The sequence below is a fragment of the Zootoca vivipara genome, chromosome 14 (assembly GCF_963506605.1).
Source record: "Zootoca vivipara chromosome 14, rZooViv1.1, whole genome shotgun sequence".
NCBI lineage: Eukaryota > Metazoa > Chordata > Lepidosauria > Squamata > Lacertidae > Zootoca > Zootoca vivipara.
This window is the reverse complement of record NC_083289.1, coordinates 39412278-39429825: the sequence shown is the minus strand read 5'-3', so window position 1 is coordinate 39429825 and position 17548 is coordinate 39412278. Positions and strand designations below refer to the sequence as shown.

Here is a 17548-nt window from a genome sequence, read left to right as displayed (position 1 = left end):
ATCCGTTTGTTTATTTGTATAACATGTGACTTGGGCCCAGGCTACATGAGATATCATATCTCCTTATACAAACCTGCCTGGGTGCTAAGACCCTCATGGGAGCAACTTCTCTCAGGCCTGTTGACATCAGAGCTCAGATTGGTGGCGACACCAAAGGAAGCCTTTTCTGTGGCACCTCCCCTATTGTGGAATTCCCTCCCAAGAGACGCTAGACTGGCTCCCACTTTGCTATCTCCTGTTTAGGCAGGCCTTCAGAAACTAAGGCACAGACCATGCCAAACATTGGACTGCTGTCAGGGCAAATTGTATTTTAATTGTAGGGCTGCCACACATCTGGGAATCAGGCTCCCTTTTTGGGGAACAGCTCCCAACTCAAGCTCGACAACTTCAACACACACACACACACACACACACACACCCAATAAATAACAAACAAAAAGCTCAGCAACTTTGACCAAAACAAAAAGCTCAACTGAAGCAAGGCAAATTTCAACTTTGTCTGGATTTTCACTTTTGGCAACCTTTGTAGGCATTAAATATACTGCAATGTACTTTAATTGTTATTCTTAACTAATTTGTTCTTATTATTCTACAGTGTCTTTTATATTATGGTTGTTTTTTAATGTTACAAGCCGCCTTGAATCGCAGCTTCAGAGAAAGGAGGAATAGAAATATATTAAATGAATAAATAATGCTTTTCTTTATTGGGTGGTCTCAGGTCCCAATGAGGTAGTGCTCACCTCCTGCTTGTGGTCTTCCAGAGAGTTGTACTTTTCACCACAGTGGGAAACAGGACTCTGGACTGAATATCCCTTCGGTCTGATGCAGCAGGCATTTAAGTTCCAGTGGCAGGCAAAGGGTTAAACACTCTCTCATTTCCCTTCCCTTAAGTTCCAATGGCAGCCAAAGGGTTAAGCACTCTCTAATTTCCCTTCCCGTAAGTTCCAATGGCAGGCAAAAGGGTTAAGCACTCTCTCATTTCCCTTCCCTTAAGTTCCAATGGCAGGCAAAGGGTTAAGCGCACTCTCATTTCCCTTCCCGTAAGTTCCAATGGCAGGCAAAGGGTTAAGCACTCTCTCATTTCCCTTCCCGTAAGTTCCAATGGCAGGCAAAGGGTTAAGCGCACTCTCATTTCCCTTCCCTTAAGTTCCAATGGCAGGCAAAGGGTTAAGCACTCTCTCATTTCCCTTCCCGTAAGTTCCAATGGCAGGCAAAGGGTTAAGCACTCTCTCATTTCCCTTCCCGTAAGTTCCAATGGCAGGCAAAGGGTTAAGCACTCTCTCATTTCCCTGCCCTTCCTTTGATGCAGATTTCTCCCTCCCAACAGAACTGTTGCAAGAGAAAGGACTGCCTGGCCTTTCTTGCCCACCCCTGCTACATAACATGCAATTTGCCCCAACAATCCTGCATCAGTCATAACTATTTGAGTTCAAAAAATTACCTTCTTCCGCCACCCTTATTGCAAATGAGCATGCACTGCCACCTGGTGGTAAAGGTATTCAGGTGCATAGCCTATACTGTGTAGATAATTTGAAGAGGGGGAGCTTTAAAATTACTAGCACCGTAGCTGGGTGGGTATGAGCAGAATTCAGTCAGGGCCTAGTGCCTTCTCACCTTACCAGTCCAAATCACCATTCGCTCTGAGGAAAGGTTGTGGTGTTTGGGACTCTCTTGTTTATAGAAGAGGAGAGGAACAGGTGACATAACAGAGTAGTATAAAATTATGTGTGACATGGGGAATGTGGTTACAGGTAGGTAGCCGTGTTTTAACAGGTAGGTAGCCATCTCTGTTTCAAGTGTATCTGAAGAAGTGTGCATGCACACGAAAGCTCATACCAAAATAAAAACTTAGTTGGTCTTTAAGGTGCTACTGAAGGAATTTTTTTATTATGGGGAATGTGGGTACAGGATTTTTTTAAAAAATGCCTCCTTCTCTCATTCCAAAGAAGATGAATGCTGGAAGATTCAGGACAGAGAAAACTAAGTCATCTTTCACGCACCAAATTGTTAAACTATGGAACTCACTCCCACAGGAGGGCAGGGATGGCCGCCAAGTGGGATGTCTTTAGAAGATAAATGGGCAAATTTATGGAGGAGAAAGTTATTGATGGCTACTTGTCACAATGGCTGTGTTCTGCCTCCACAGGCAGAGGTGGTAACGCTTCTGAAAACCAGTTGCTGAAAATGTTTTTCCTTTCTTTCCACAGCTCAGAGCATCTGATGCCGTTTGGCTGGGTGTGGTGGGAAGTGTGGCTTCCTCAGCTGGTCAAAGTCAAGTCCTGGTGGAGGCAAAGATTGACCCAAAAGAGGCAGTGAAATTAGCAGCTTCCAAAGGAAAAGGATGCCTTCAATGTTACATGGGATACCTGAAAGGTAAATTCGCTATTCCATGGTGCTCCGTTCTGGATGGGACGCGGGTGGTGCTGTGGTCTAAGCCACAGAGCCTAGGGCTTGCCGATCAGAAGGTCTACAGTTCAAATCCCCGCGATGGGGTGAGCTCCCGTTGTTCGGTCCCAGCTCCTGCCAACCTAGCAGTTCGAAAGGACGTCAAAGGGCAAGTAGGTAAATAGGTACCGCTCTGGCGGGAAGGTAAACGGCGTTTCCATGCGCTGCTCTGGTTCGCCAGAAGTGGCTTTGTCATGCTGGCCACGTGACCCGGAAGCTGTCTGCGGACAAACGCCGGCTCCCTTGGCCTATAGAGCAAGATGAGCACGCAACCCCAGAGTCGTCCACGACTGGACCTAATGGTCAGGGGTACCTTTACCTTTACCTGTTCTGGATAATTGGTGCCAATCGCACATGGATTCCCTCAAAGTGACAGCCAATATGCTGTTGCGGTTAGAAGAGGGGAGCCTCAGGGTCGAATGTGGCCCACCATACCTCTCTGTGTGGCCCTCAGAGCTCTCCTCATCAGTCCCCATCAGGGGCGCCAACTTGGGTCCCAGGTTATGGGTGCCCCGCACATGCGACATTATGTGGGGGGGGCTTGTGGTGTGGTTGCTGAGCACCCACAACATTTTTTGTGGGTGCTCAGGCCCCCAGGGCCCCCTAGACATAGCACCCCTGGTCCTCCTCCTGGCGCCTTCACTGGCCCTCCCCCATGCCCTCCCAGAGAGCTTCTTGCCTCCCTGGAATATGTCCGGATAATAACGCCTCTTCCCTTTCTGGATAGGAAGACCTCTCTGTAGAAAAGTCTGACTCGCGCACTGCCAAAATGTGACTTTCACTTTTTTACACCTGCTGATCCACCTCCTATTGCCTCTGGTCCCACCCACCACTGAAATGCAGCCCCCAAAAGGTTGCCTTTTAGTCAATGCGGCCCTCAGGCTGGAAGAGATTCCCAAGCCCTTGCATCTGAGTAGCAGTGGGAGAGCTAGAGATCAAATCCTCGTGGAGCTGGGTGACCTTGGGTCCAGCTCTTTCTGCCTCTCTGATTGTAACTCCCCTTGCAGTAGCTGGGAAGGGACAAAAAGGAGTTTAGGGGTTTTAAAGAAACAGTTCCATATGTTGTGTGTCTTTGTTTCTCAATTTGATCCAGGTGGTGTACAAATAAAACGCAACTTCTTTGTTGCTCTTCCTTCTTATATCGGTTATGTAGGGGGCATGGACAGGTCAGGTCTTCAAATAGAGGAATGTCCCGTGTAACGTAGGACGCATGGCCACCTGTGACCCAGAGTAGCAGTGATGGTGATTTGGCAGCCTCCTTTATATTTTGGAAGTTTGTTTAATTTTAATTTTAATTTTTTTAATTTAATATACCGCCCTATACCTGGGGGGGTCTCAAGATATAAAACCACAAAATACCTAACAAAAATAAAAACAACAATCCAATAGCCGCCGCCCCCCGCCCCCCAAAAAAACATTTTAAAAGGGCATAGGATGTAAACCAGATCAACCAAAGGCCTGGTTGAAAAGGAACCATTATTGCCTGCCGCCTAAAGGTGTATAATGAAGGCGCCAGGCGAACTTCCCTGCGAAGTTGGGGAGCCACTGCAGAGAAGGCCCGTTCTCGTGTTGCCACCCTCCGGACCTCTCGAGCATAGCTGCCAAGTCTCCCGTATTCCCCGGGAAACCCCCGTTTTTCCAGCTGTCCCCAGCCGAAAACCGGATTTTTTTGTTTTTTCCCGGTTTATTCAGGCGCGGCGGCCATTTTGGAACTGGGCGGAGCATGCTCAGAAGCGACTTTTGATGCTGCTCTGCCCAGTTCCAAAATGGCTGCAGCGCGACTTCTGGTGGAGCGGCCATTTTGGAACTGGGCACAGCAGCATCAAAAGTCGCTTCTGTGCATGCTCCGCCCAGTTCCAAAATGGTGGCAGCGCTACTTCCGGTCTGCTACTTCCGATCCGGTCCCTTATTTTTCAAGAAGGAACTTGGCAGGTATGCTCTCGAGTTTGTCTGGAACTCTACAGTTCTGTGGTGATTTCTATCGTTTTGCAATGGCCGCTTCCTTCCTTTCCTTGATTTGACGTTTCTCTTCCACCGTGACCGCAGGAGGCTTAAAACTTTGTTCTTCTCTTGGTTCTTGCAGAGGATGCCGAGGATGGTCTGGAGCTCGAGGCTTGCACAGATGGCCAACAGCATGCTGCTTTCAATGCCTACCTTGTCATTAACGGAGAGAGACGAGAGGAAGTGGGACTCTTGGCCCTTAAAGCCTCCAACAAGAGCTTGAGCTTCAAGGCCCATGGCTGTGGAGGTCCAGTTGCTAAAACAGAGGTGTGGTGTTTCCAGATCCCCATTTTATTCTGCGCTTATTATTTTTGATCAAGATGGGATCAGGGCAGTTATGTTCTGGTTTTGTGGTGGGGAAAGACCAGTTCTGGCCTGAAGACCTTCATACCGTTGCTTGATATCAGTTGGCCTCGGAGACCAAGATTTCTTGGTGGGGGTGGACACATTGCTGGACCTGATGTGGCCAGCAGTGACCTTGGTGATGGTACCCCTAAAGTGAGAGACCCCCAAAGGGGTCTCACATTTGGGGGTGGGGCTGTGCTAGGGTCAACGACCCCACCTGCTGCTGTTTGAGCCAGGAGATTTACCATACTTTTCCGTGTATAGCACGCCCCCATGTATAAGACGACCCCTATTTGGGGGGACTCCAATTTAGGAAAATGGGAGTGGGAGATTGCCCAGGAGAGGGTGGGCCAGATTGTTTTAGGGGCAATTGCCAAAAAAAACAAACAATCATCATCTTGTACACGGAAAAGTACGATACTTCTAGTGGTTTGGGGTTATGTTTCTTGGTGGCTAGATGGAGAATGATTGTTTTTGCTGAGGCAGGTAAGCGCCTAGTCATGTGCCTGGAAGGGAGATTTTGAGACCACTTAGTCGGGGGGGGGGGGCGGGGTGGAGTGACAGGATCCCAATTCTGTGGTGTCGTATTGAAATATACTCGGAGTCGAGAGTGAATTTCATGCTTTTTATTCAGCTTGTAGTAGCAAAGGAGAAGAAGAGAAGAATCGCTCTTTTCCCAAAATGTCTGCTTATATACATTATTTACACAATGGGCCTTGCGTGATTGGCTACTTCAGGGCTGTACCTGTAGGCCAATCAGGTTACAGATTCACTTCTGCCAGCACTCCTGCAGGCCAATCAGGTTGCGGATTCACTTCTGCCAGCAGCCTGATTGGCTGCTCCTGCAGGTCAATCAGGTTGCGAATTCACTTCCACCTGGAGCTGGATTGGGTGGCTCCTGCGAACCAATCAGACTGCTGCATTTTGTATCCTATTGTTCTCGGATTCAGCTCAGTACATAACACGTATCATGGGTAAACATGAAGTAAACATGATCCACAGCTGAAGTCTGGACAGTGGGAAATGTAGTTTGATTGGTGAGAATGGTTAGGCAACCCTCATTTCCCATCACAGAGCTATAGCTCTCAAAGTGCCCTAGAAAGAGGGATTAACTACTAAACTGTTCTGAGAACTGTTGCTTTCTGAGGGGGAATAGAGGACTCCTAACGGCACATATCACCTTTACCAAATTACACTTCCCAGGAGTCAATGTGGAAAGCCGTGACTATTTAAAAGTGGCATGATACTTCTTTAAATGTTAATTTGTGCAAATAGTGCCTTAGAGATCCTAGACAGTGAGAGGTAGGCCTTGTGTTCACCTTAGTAATCTTTTCAAAACCACACATTATAGTCGTCTTCTTTCTGATTCTCGCAGTCAAAACTGAGTAAGATCGCATCCGATCTTCAGCACAGGCTGGTGGCAAAGATCAAGAACCTGGAAGGGTGCCTCCAGGATTTCAGGAAATCGGTAAGAAGTTGGCAGCAACTGTGGCAAATGATCAGGGTTAGCCCAACAACATCTGGAGGGCTGCAGATTCCCCATCCCTGCTATGTTAAACAAAAACAGTACAACTGTGTCTCCTTTCTCCAAAGTGTACATGTAAAAAAAAATCTGCAGCCAGTTAGTACACTTCTTGGTTTGGTGCGAACCCTGCAGGTGCAACACGTCGACTTTCTCTACGATGCTGTTGGGTGGCTTTTAAGAACTTCCCAGGAAGTAGCAGGAATCCTCCAAAACAAAACGAGAGGAGTCGTCCAGTTGTGGAAACAGAGCGGAGTCAAGCAAGCACTACAGAACAGCCTCCCACTTTACCTGGGCAAACTTCAAGTCATCATACAACAAATGCAGATGGAGTTGCAAAGTAAGCAAGGCACGGGGGAAGGATTTTAAAAATAAATAAATTTAAGGGCCTAGTCAAAGATGGGACTCTCAGGCTCAGGGGGTGGGGAGGTAGGTGACCCTCTGAGTCTTTCTATCTGGCCCTTGGGACTCTCACCAGGTCACGCCCCCTCCCCAACTACCTCCCTTCTTCCCAGATGATGTAGCCTTCATTGGCTCTGCGTTGCACCTTCCTTGGATATTTTTGCCTGTACAAAAATGTGCATTATTAGGAGAAATTTTCATGAAAATGCTAGTGCATTTTCACAAGAACATTGTAAATAATAAAATAAGTGACGCAGAAACGTGAAGAACTGAATTTCAGGGTGGGGGAGAACGAGGAACTGAAATTGGCAAATTTGCCCATCCACAAGTCATGGATGTCAATTTCAAATAGGTCTACTCTGAGTAGGAGCAGTGATGGATGGAACCCTTTCCCCACTCCCCATCACACTTTCTTCCCCGCCCTGTTTCCTTTTAAAAAGAGCCATTGACAACACTGAAGGATGCCTATTATGATGTGACGTTGAAACCTTTGGACGAGGTGTGGCAACAGAGGACGGAGGAGTACCTGAAGAAACTCCAGGCTTTTGTGCCCACGCTGGTGAAGGATGTGTGGCTGATGGAGCCAATCCTGGTTTCCCTGAGAATGTTGAAAACCGCCTTTGATATGGTTGGTATTTAAAAATTATTCCTGTCCCTCCTGCTCAGCACAGAAGCCAAAGTGTCCCAGTACCTGCTTCCAACAGGAGTTTGCTTGTCAAGCAATCACAGGATTGTCAATTTGGAAGGCCTCTTTTATACGTGGCAACCATTTTGTGTTGTTCCAGGCCCTCATGGCAGCCATTTTGTGTTATGGTATGCATCATGAAGTTTTCTATTTCATGACGGGTGCCCTCATTGCTTTCTCAAAATTCAAAATGTGTCCCAGAACTTGGCTCTCATCCTGCCATGGCAAGGCAGTGAGGTGTCAGCAAGATTGCCACGTCCTCAGACTTCATTTCAACCAGCAGGTTTCTTTTTAAAGATACACACTCTCTGCACCATTGCTTTTTTAAAATTTTAAAAACATGCAGTTTAAATTTAGCAATGTTAATTTGTTGGGTTTGTGTTCTTTTTACCCACCCTGCAAAACAGGCAACACAACAGATGCTAAGCTGGGCAGAAGCCAAATTTTCCAGAGCAGTGAGCAAGCTTCAGAAACCTTTATCAAGCCTCTACAGTTTTTCAGCCAGGTAACACTGTGGAATGATTGCACTTGGGTGAGTTCCTACAAAATGCAGTGTTTTATACAGTGGTACCTCGGTTTAAGTACACAATTGGTTCTGGAAGTCTGTACTTAACCTGAAGCGAACTTTCCCATTGAAAGTAATGGGAAGTGGATTAATCTGTTCCAGACAGGTCCGCAGAGTACTCAACCTGAAATGTACTTAAACCAAAGTATGAGTGTAATTGGTTCTGGAAGTCCATACTTAACCTGAAGCGTGCTTAACCTGAAGCAAACTTTCCCATTGAAAGTACAGTGGTACCTCTACTTATGAATTTAATGTGTTCTGAACGCACATTCATAAGTCGGAAAAAAATTGTAAGTCGAATCCCATAGGAATGCATTGGGAGAAAAAAATCGTAAGTCGAAGCAACCCTATCTAAAAATTCGTAAGTAGAAAAAATCCTATCTAAACCGCATCCAAGATGGCGGACGGAGCTCCATTCGTAAGTAGAAACATTCGTAAGTAGAGTTATTCGTAAGTAGAGGTACCACTGTAATGGAAAGAGGATTAATCCGTTCCAGACGGGTCCGCGGAGTACTTAAACTGAAAGTACTCAAACCGAGGCATATGACTGTATATATATATGCCCATGCACCCATACTTTGGTTTTTCAAACAGTTGCATTTGCCACATGGCATTGCTGGCTGCCTCTGACATTGCCACTCACTACCCATTTGGGCTATTAACTGGGTTGCCTTCCCAGCTGGGAAGACCCCAGCAGAGTAGAGGACAAGCAGCTCTGTCTCCCTCTTCACAAAATGGTGTAGAACTGTCCACTGAGCCTCACAGTTAATCGGGCAGTGATGGCTCTCTTCTTGGATGGCATCAAAAGATAATTAGCTAAATTCATGGAGGATTAGTCTATCAATGGCTATGAGCCACAATGGCTATGTTCTACCTCCACTGTATGCAAGGAATTGCAAATGGGGAGAGTGCTGGGGGGCTCAGGTTGCAAAAGGGGAGAGAAGCTTGCAGGCTTCTCATAGGCATCTGGGTAGTGGGACCTACTGGGCTCTCCTGAAGTTCATACGGTGCCTTGCAGAAACTGCTCTGTGGAAGTGAGATTGCCAGTGAAGCCTAAAGGAGAACCCACGCTGGACCTGGCAAACATCACAAACTATCTCATCGAAGAGAAACTTATGAAGCCCTTCCGAAGGCTGTACAGCATCAACCCAGCTGCGGAATATTACCGATTCAAGCAAAGAATTATGGAGAGCCCGTTTGAGCGTAAGTCTTCTAAAACCCCTAATTTCCATTGGCTTCCTCTTATCTCACAGAGTATAAGACAGAAAAGAATGCACAGGAGCTGTTGCAACAACAACAACCCACATATTCCCTGCATCTCTGCAGTTTCCTTCGCAGCTTCCACTTTAATTGCGCAAACCTAAATTTCCGCTATGCACTTGAACCCATCCTGCAAAATGCTGGAGGTGACTTCAGTGCAGATGTCCAGGCCAATGTTTGAGGTTAGGTCCCACTGCCTGGTAGTTGCATAATGCACCCTGTGCTTGCTGTGGACCCTCTCCTGTCCTGTCCTGGAATGGGGTGGGTGTGGGTGTGGATGTGGGTGTGGGTGTGGGGATAGAAAGCATCTCTGTCTTAGCCATTTCAACATGCCTTGTATGGAGAAGGTCCCTGGCATCTCCCGAGAGGACTACAAGGGACTCCTTTCTACAATCCTGGCAAACCACCACCTATGGAACAGTACTGAACTAGCTGGATTTGAGGCTCAGTTGAAAGCGGCTTCCTATGTTCAGCTGGGCCTGCTCCACAGTTTAGGGAAAATTCTGGACATGCCAGGAAATCGGATGCCTAAAATGGCGTCCTGGGAAATTTTCTGAATTTTAAACGATGTCCAGAATTTCCCGTACATATTTTCCTCTGAGCAGCAGAAGGAATGTCCCCCCCCCCTTTACATGGGAGACCCAAAGCGCGTGCCCCCCTCCCCACGTGCAGCAGCCCCAACTGAGGAGGAGGGGAGTGCGAAGGACAGTGGAAAGAAAGTGAGAGCAGCCCCGAGCACCTGCCAGCCGCCCAGAGAGGAAAATAAAGATGACTCAGTTATCCTGCCCCCACCTTCCTCCCCCCTCGAGAGCTGCAGAGTTCCCTTTTTGAAGTTGCCGCAGCTGCTGCCTCAAGTAAGACAATTGCTCCCCTTTCTAAGACACAGAGCAGGAGGCGAGGAGCCTGGCTAAATGGGAACAGGGCACCTGTGGCTACTTGCTTACCTCCTCAGTCCCACCCTCCCAAAGCGGGGGGGAGGGGGGACCTCAACAAGGAATCTCCCTTTCTTCCGCTGCTAGAGGAAGAAGAGGAATTGGCTCTTGGATTTTTTGTTTGTTTGTTGAAGTTGAACAATGTGTCCTCTTTCTTTGATTCCTAAAAAAAAGTTCAACGGATTTGGGGGTGTTAGGAATTTTGCTTTTTGAAACATGGCAAGCCTAGCTATTCCAACGCAGGTCGTGGGTGATTTACTGACCCCACTTTTCACACCCTCCCAGATCATGCCTTGTTGATGGGGAATAAGCACCTGAGGACATTCGACGGGAAAATATACAGTTTGACCTCCAAATGCAGTGCCCTCCTGGCCAAGGATTTTGTTCATGATGCATTTACAGTAATATTAAATCTGACCAGCAGTGGCAGACGGTCACTGCACATCAGCATGAATAGTACCTCTGTTGTTATCTACCCAGAACAGAAGGTAACTACAGGTCTTCTCCATTTTTACATCTGTGTCTTAACTTTGGGGGGCAATGAGTTTGGTATTTATGCTTTCCAGGTCTTAGTTTTGTATTTATATTGACGAGGTTCTTATTGATAGGAAATGTGGGCTGGCTAAATCTATAAACCAGAGGACATTGTTTTGGAGTCTGGCCAGTGTTAAGTTTACATACAGATGAGAGTGGGGGGAATGGGGGGGCTGCTAGGGGGGGCTTGCAAAAGTATGTGCCCTGGAGAGAGTCCCAAGGACCAGAGAAAGGTCTGCATTTGCCCTCCAGACCTGAGATTCCCCAACCCCGATCTGTAGGGCATTAGGGAGCTGTGCCCCAAAGGCCTCTTGTGGGTGCAATTTAGGTGGGAAGATGCAGAATTTTTATAATAATCCAAGGCCACCTCACCAACTTATTGCAAACCTCTTTGCATTCTGAAAACCCAGTCTCCTTGTAACCTCTTTTCCCTTTCCTGCTTTTAAATAGATCTACAAGAAGTACAACTATTCCCTGTCGGAGGAGAACTGCCAGCATTTTGACATCCCTCCTGGAGAAAATGGCCTTGCAATCCAAAGATATTCTGATCTTGTAGAAGTGTCCATGACCGACGGGGCTTTGTTTTCATGTGATCTTCGCTATGACATCTGTACCCTTACTTTGGATGGATGGCATCATGGTTTGTACTCTGCGTTTTGAGCTATGTGTGATGGATAGCAACGTAAAAAGCCATCGCTTCCCATTCCACCCTGTATATGCCACATGCAGATCTGTTTCTGTTCTGTTGCAGTTTGTCTTCTGCCAAAACCTGATATCCGTCTTATTTTCCACTATGGCAAAATTATGTGACATGTAATATATCTTCTGCCAAACTTAGTTTAGGGTTTCCATACGCTGGGGATTTTCCAGACAATGCCAGGATTTGGCCCTCGTAAACAGTGCCCGGGCAGAAATTGCTGAAATGTCTGGGAAAATCCAGGTGTATGGCAACCCATTACCATGTCAGAAGTGTAGATTTGGGCAAATTTCCTTAAAAATAGCTCAAAACTACTTCATCATCATTTTGAGATTTTGCAAAAGAAGCTTGACAACTTTGGCAAAAAAAAAAGCCCAACAATTTTTTTCCACTTTTTGACTATGGCAACCCTAGCTCTGTTGAAAAGTGAAGTTTACAGCACTACTTTAAAATGAGGGTGGTAGGTGGATAGATGCTACAAGGTCATCTCTTGGAATTTCCCCAAATAATTAGTCCTTAACCAGCATGAAACATCCCACAGTCCTGCCCTTTAAGGTGGTTGAGACTTGCTTTCTCTTGCATTTTTAGGAGTGTCTGCTGGCCTTTTAGGTACCAATGACAACGAAGTGGGCAATGAGTGGATGCTTCCAGACCATTCTTATGCTGGCAGCGTGCAGGAGCTCGTGCATGCATGGCAGGTACACCAGCGACGCCTTTACTTTGCAGAGGAACCACTGAGTTGTGAGGGGGGCCGCAGCTCCGTGGTAGAGCAATTGCTTGGCATCTCCAATGTAGGGCTGGGAGAGAGATTCCGTCGCTGAAATCCCAGAGAGCCACTGCCAGTCAGTGTAGACAGTACTGAGCAATGATTTGGCTGTCCAAACTTGGGCTTGTGGTTTTTAGCTCTCTTGAAGCTAATCTCAAGCTTGCAACCAAGGTATACTGTACGGTTTACTGTTTGTGCTTTGTCTAGGAGGGCTAAACCACGAACCCACATTTGGAGCACATGTTAACTCATGCATGGGTGGGTGTGGGAAAGCTGCATCCAAATAAAATGCTTTTTTAAATGAGTCGGCTACTGGCAGTTTCAAAACTGTCTTATAAAATAAAGAAATAATGGGGTGGAAGGTCCACAGGCTATGAAGGACTTGCTCACAAATTTATTGACAGCTGCACGGATTATGATAGCCAGGAAGTGGAAGGGGCGAGCAGAATAGAAAATGGAAAGATGGTATAAAGAGGTGTGTGATATAGCTATTGATGATAAATTAGCATGTGCCATTAAGGTATGACAGGGAATATGGAAGAGAAATGATTCTGAGGAGATATGGAAGGTGTTTGTAGAATAAGTATTGTTAAAGCGGAAAGGGGTCAAACCATTGCAAGAGGTGTTGAAATTTTGGGAGGCTGGATAGTTGCAATGGAATGGTCTCGGGGGTGGGGGTGCACATTTTTATTCTTATTTACTTATGATTATTATATTTTAAAAAGTAAGCAAGTAAAACGCATTTGATTTTTGCCACCGAGGTGAGCGACCACTGCAGCCAGATGAAGAGGACCCTCAAGCCGTGTCTCGATTCATCTAGCCCTGAGATCTGCAAAGCTTTCTTCCTGGATGCTAATTCCCTCTTCAGGAACTGCTTCAGAGTAGTGAGTACCTTTTACTTTTCTTTTTTGATCAAAACAGGAAAACAAGATGTGAGTTTGCTGCTGTTTGCACACCATAATTCCAGCCTACCTGAGGTGTGTGCCAATTCGCCCCTGTTAGCAAGCCAAGCTCAAGATTCTGGCAGCTCTGGTTTTAAAAGGCTCAGGATATAGGTAATGGCGGGAAAGCCCCTGCCTGAGACCCTGGAGAGCCGCTGCCAATCAGAGCTGGCTATACTGGACTAAAGGTAAAGGTAAAGGGACCCCTGACCATTAGGTCCAGTCGTGACCGACTCTGGGGTTGCGCGCTCATCTCGCATTATTGGCCGAGGGAGCCGGCGTATAGCTTCCAGGTCATGTGGCCAGCATGACAAAGCCGCTTCTGGCAAACCAGAGCAGCACATGGAAACGCCGTTTACCTTCCCGCTGTAGCGGTTCCTATTTATCTACTTGCATTTTGACGTGCTTTCGAACTGCTAGGTTGGCAGGAGCTGGGACCAAGCAACGGGAGCTCACCCCATCACTACATGGGCAATAATGGAAGCTTCCTATCTGCTGTCTCTGTTAGTGATGACAGAAGCAATGTTAGACCGAAACAGACGGTTCCAGATTTCTTCCCGTGGGACTTACCACCTCTTTCTTTTAAAGGTGGACCCAGAGCCATTCTATGTCCTGTGCAAAACTGACATGTGTGAACTGCAGAGTGTAAAAGCGGCTTGCACCTTGGCTGCGGCATTTGTGAACTTGTGCAGCAGAAATTTTGTTCCCTTGCAGATGCCGCTTCAATGTAGTAAGTAAGGTGGTGGTGGTGGTGGTGGTGTGTGTGTGAATTTTGGAGGGGGGGGGAGGTTAATATGGCTGTCTTCAAATAGATAATCTTAGGATAGCATGCCAATTATGGCTCCCACTCAACTCCTCTATGAGGAAAGGGACTTTTTAATTTAGAGGGAAAAGTGACATAATAGAGGTTTATAAAATAACTAGCTGGCCCTGCCACACGTTGCTGTGGCTCATCCGTGTGATTCCCCCCACTCTGTGCCAATCCATGGTGTATCCTGCCCCCTCATGGATCACCAAACCAGATGGCACAATCCTTGGCTAGAGAAGTGTTGCACAGAACCATACACAGAGGTGGGGTGTGTGACAAATACTTTTTTATGTAGCAATACTTGCTTTTCGCACTGAGGACCATTGTTTGAAAAAGTAACTTTGGCAATAAGTTCAGGCTCCAAACAGTATCACCAGCCCAGCAACTTTTGGTTTGTTGATTTATTTAGGAAATGAGTAGCCCACCTTGCCTTTTCAGTTGCTTATCATAGATCATAGGAGAGTCTCAGCTTTGTAGTGAGGTTTTTTTGTTTCTTTTTGGGGTGGAGGAGTTAGGCTGTATGCCTGAGTCTCTTCTAATTCCTGGATGCACCAAGGATTCAACTGCTTGAACAGACAGGCCACCTTTTTTCATAATGGCCTAAGTATGGATCCTTAGGGTAACAGGGGAAGTGGCTCTGTGCCCACAGGGCAAATGGGTAAGGCCCCCTCCCTCACCCGTCTAGTAGTTAGAAGGAACCAAAACCTTGTGAGAGTTTTGTGTGACAGCTAGAAGCAGGTGGCAGGCTGTAGGCTGTAGCTTGTGAGGGAGAGACATGCTTGATACCTGCTTGAATCCAAGGCCATGGCTATAGGAGAAGCAAGACCTCATTGGGATGTTAATGCCGTGAGCTCCTCCATTGTAGGCTCAGGTTAAATAAACCATACAGCTTTGAGACACCACCCTGTCGTTCACTCCAAGGAAGCTGAACTCTGGGAACCTCGGTAATCTCACACTGCTCAGAGATTGGGGTGGCAAGCAACAGCTTGTAACCAAAATTGCCAGAATGTTTGGGTCTAGGGTTGATCTGACATGCTTATATTATTATTTTGATTATGCTTTTCTACAGTTGACCTCCTCATCAACCTTTTTTATTTCAATTTTGCAGACCTGAGGCAGAAAGACAGCAACTTGCCTAAGACCGTGCAATGAGCCCATGGTAGAGGCAGAGACTCGCACTCAGGTCTCCTAGATCTCAAGGCCAACTCTGTAATGGAGGACCGACCACACACTGGCTCTTGATGTACTTAATCTGTTTGGAAAGCCCAGCCTCCCAGCCAGCCACAACGTGGCTTTAGTGAAGAAACTCGGGGAATAGTTAGACCTGTCTAACTTTCAGATAGTTTCTGATTCCACTTTGTTCTGAAGAAGGCGGAAATGTGCCATTCTGTGCCCAAACCAACTTTGCTGTGCCTTTACCATAAAGAACATCCAGCGTGAAAAGAAACAGCATCAAGCGCAGTAGAATTTATAATAAATGGAAATGTGAAGATATGTTGTGTTAACAAATGAAGAATCTCATTGTAGAAGGGCATCTCGCTCAGGCTGCAAATGGGGAAATCCGGGCTCTGAATTCTAGCAGCTCCGAATTTAAGATCCTCAGAATAAATGCAGAGCAATCCCTGAAATTTCCTTTTGACACATGGCTAGTAGGTGCATTCGACACCTTTCAGCGAAATGCCTCACCTTTGCTCTTGCTTTCAATCCCCAAATCCAACAATCATCGAAATGAACTTGATATAGCCATGTGCTAAATCCATTCCTTAGAGTACTTTTAAACTGCCTGTGCAGACTGGGTATGTAATGGCATGTTAGAAATCACTGGATGAAATGTCTTGGCTGCCATATCACCTTAGATCTTGTAAGTTAAATAGACTGAACTATTTTGATTGAATAATAATAATAATAAACCAATTATTAGTAAAAAAAAAATCATGCTACGAGGTTGTCTTTATTTACCAGGGGGTTTTTGTGTGTGTGTGTGTGTGTGTGTGACGGATAGCAGTGATAGCCAACAACTTATCAATAATGGTTGCTCTGGAATATTTCAACAGTGAACTTAAAGCAATTTATAAATACAATGTAACAACAACAAAACTTCAAAACCAGTAAGAGAAACATTAAGCCAAATAAAACCATCAATTAAAAAAGAGAAGATTGCCTTCATTTTAGATGTCCATATAAGACATTGCATGACCACCATATACAACACTGCATTATGAAGTTTGTACAAGACACACTGGGAATTGTAGTTTGTTAAGGGTGCTAGGAATTGTAGCTCTTGGGGTGTAAGGGGTATACTTTAAATCAGCGGTCCCCAAACTAAGGCCCGGGGGCCGGATACGGCCCAGTCACCTTCTCAATCCAGCCCGCGGATGGTCCGGGAATCAGCATGTTTTTACATGAGTAGAATGTGTTCTTTTATTTAAAATGCATCTCTGGGTTATTTGTGGGGCCTGCCTTGTGTTTTTACATGAGTAGAATGTGTCCTTTTATTTAAAATGCATCTCTGGGTTATTTGTGGGGCATAGGAATGCATTCATATTTTTTTTTCAAAATATAGTCTGGCCCCCCCACAAGGTCTGAGGGATAGTGGACCGGCCCCCTGCTGAAAAAGTTTGCTGACCCCTGCTTTAAATGTATGGTGTGTGCGATCCTTTTGAAAATAACTGCCGGTCAACTTCCAGGTTGCTTCACAGGAAGCAATTTGTAAATTAAATAAATCTTGTAATATAATATATCTTGTAATATAATATAAACATATCTTACTGCTTTAGGCTTCAGGAGAAGGCTCACATGACAGAATGAATACACCTTCATGTGGAAAAATGAGTAGCCTCTGAACCACAGAAGCTTTGTCATAATTAGTGACAAAGATGCAGCAAAGAACAGCAAACAGTTCTTGTTGCAACACACCTGTCCTTATCTCATCAGATGCTACCGGTAGTCCCATTGAGTTCAGCAGGGCTTGCTCTCTGATATGTTTGAGGAATCCCTGAGGGGTGAAAATGAAAGCTTGGAAGAGATGGGCAGCTTGGGGGAGTCGATGGAAGCAGTCTGCACCTGCTCAGAGGACCTTTCTCATTACATCCACACCACCACAACCTTAAAGCACATAGCTTTGTCCAAAGCATCTAGAGTAGGATTTGCACCCGCAAAACCATTCATTCATTCCATTTGTTTCCTGCCTTTTTTTTCTCCAAGGAGCTCAAGGTGGCAACTAGGGTTCTCCCCCTCCTCATTCAACCCTCACAACAACCCTGCGAGGCAGGTTAGGCGGACAGAGGCAATGAGTGGCCCAAGGCATTATGCCGAGTGGGGATTTGAACTCTGCTCTCCCAGGTCCCTGTTGGGACACCGGATCCAGCCCAATTGCCTTATAAATCCAGCCCACAGACAGTCCAGGAATCAGTATGTTTTTACATGAGTAGAATGTGTGCTTTTATTGAAAATGCATCTCTGGGTTACTTGTGGGGCATAGGAATTCGTTCATCCCCCCCAAAAAAAATATAGTCCGGCACCCCACAAGGTCTGAGGGACAGTGGACCAGCCCCCTGCTGGAAAGGTTTGCTGACCCCTGCTCTAGTCACTACAGTGCGGCCTGCTAAAGCCAGTGTGGTGTAATGGCGAGAGTGCTGGACTAGG

General features: G+C 46.2%; 1 protein-coding gene across 1 annotated transcript in view; it reads left to right on the top strand.

The window, feature by feature from the left end:
• LOC118092960 (uncharacterized) overlaps positions 1–13833 on the top strand; it is a 107508-nt gene extending 93675 nt beyond the window's left edge. The window contains 12 exon segments of the mRNA XM_060282786.1: positions 2208–2373; positions 4529–4713; positions 6167–6259; positions 6449–6653; positions 7156–7343; positions 7808–7905; positions 8984–9168; positions 10443–10645; positions 11142–11331; positions 11977–12086; positions 12916–13038; positions 13684–13833. Coding sequence (XP_060138769.1) covers positions 2208–2373; positions 4529–4713; positions 6167–6259; positions 6449–6653; positions 7156–7343; positions 7808–7905; positions 8984–9168; positions 10443–10645; positions 11142–11331; positions 11977–12086; positions 12916–13038; positions 13684–13833 — 1896 coding nt within the window.
• Positions 13834–17548: the final 3715 nt, after the last annotated feature.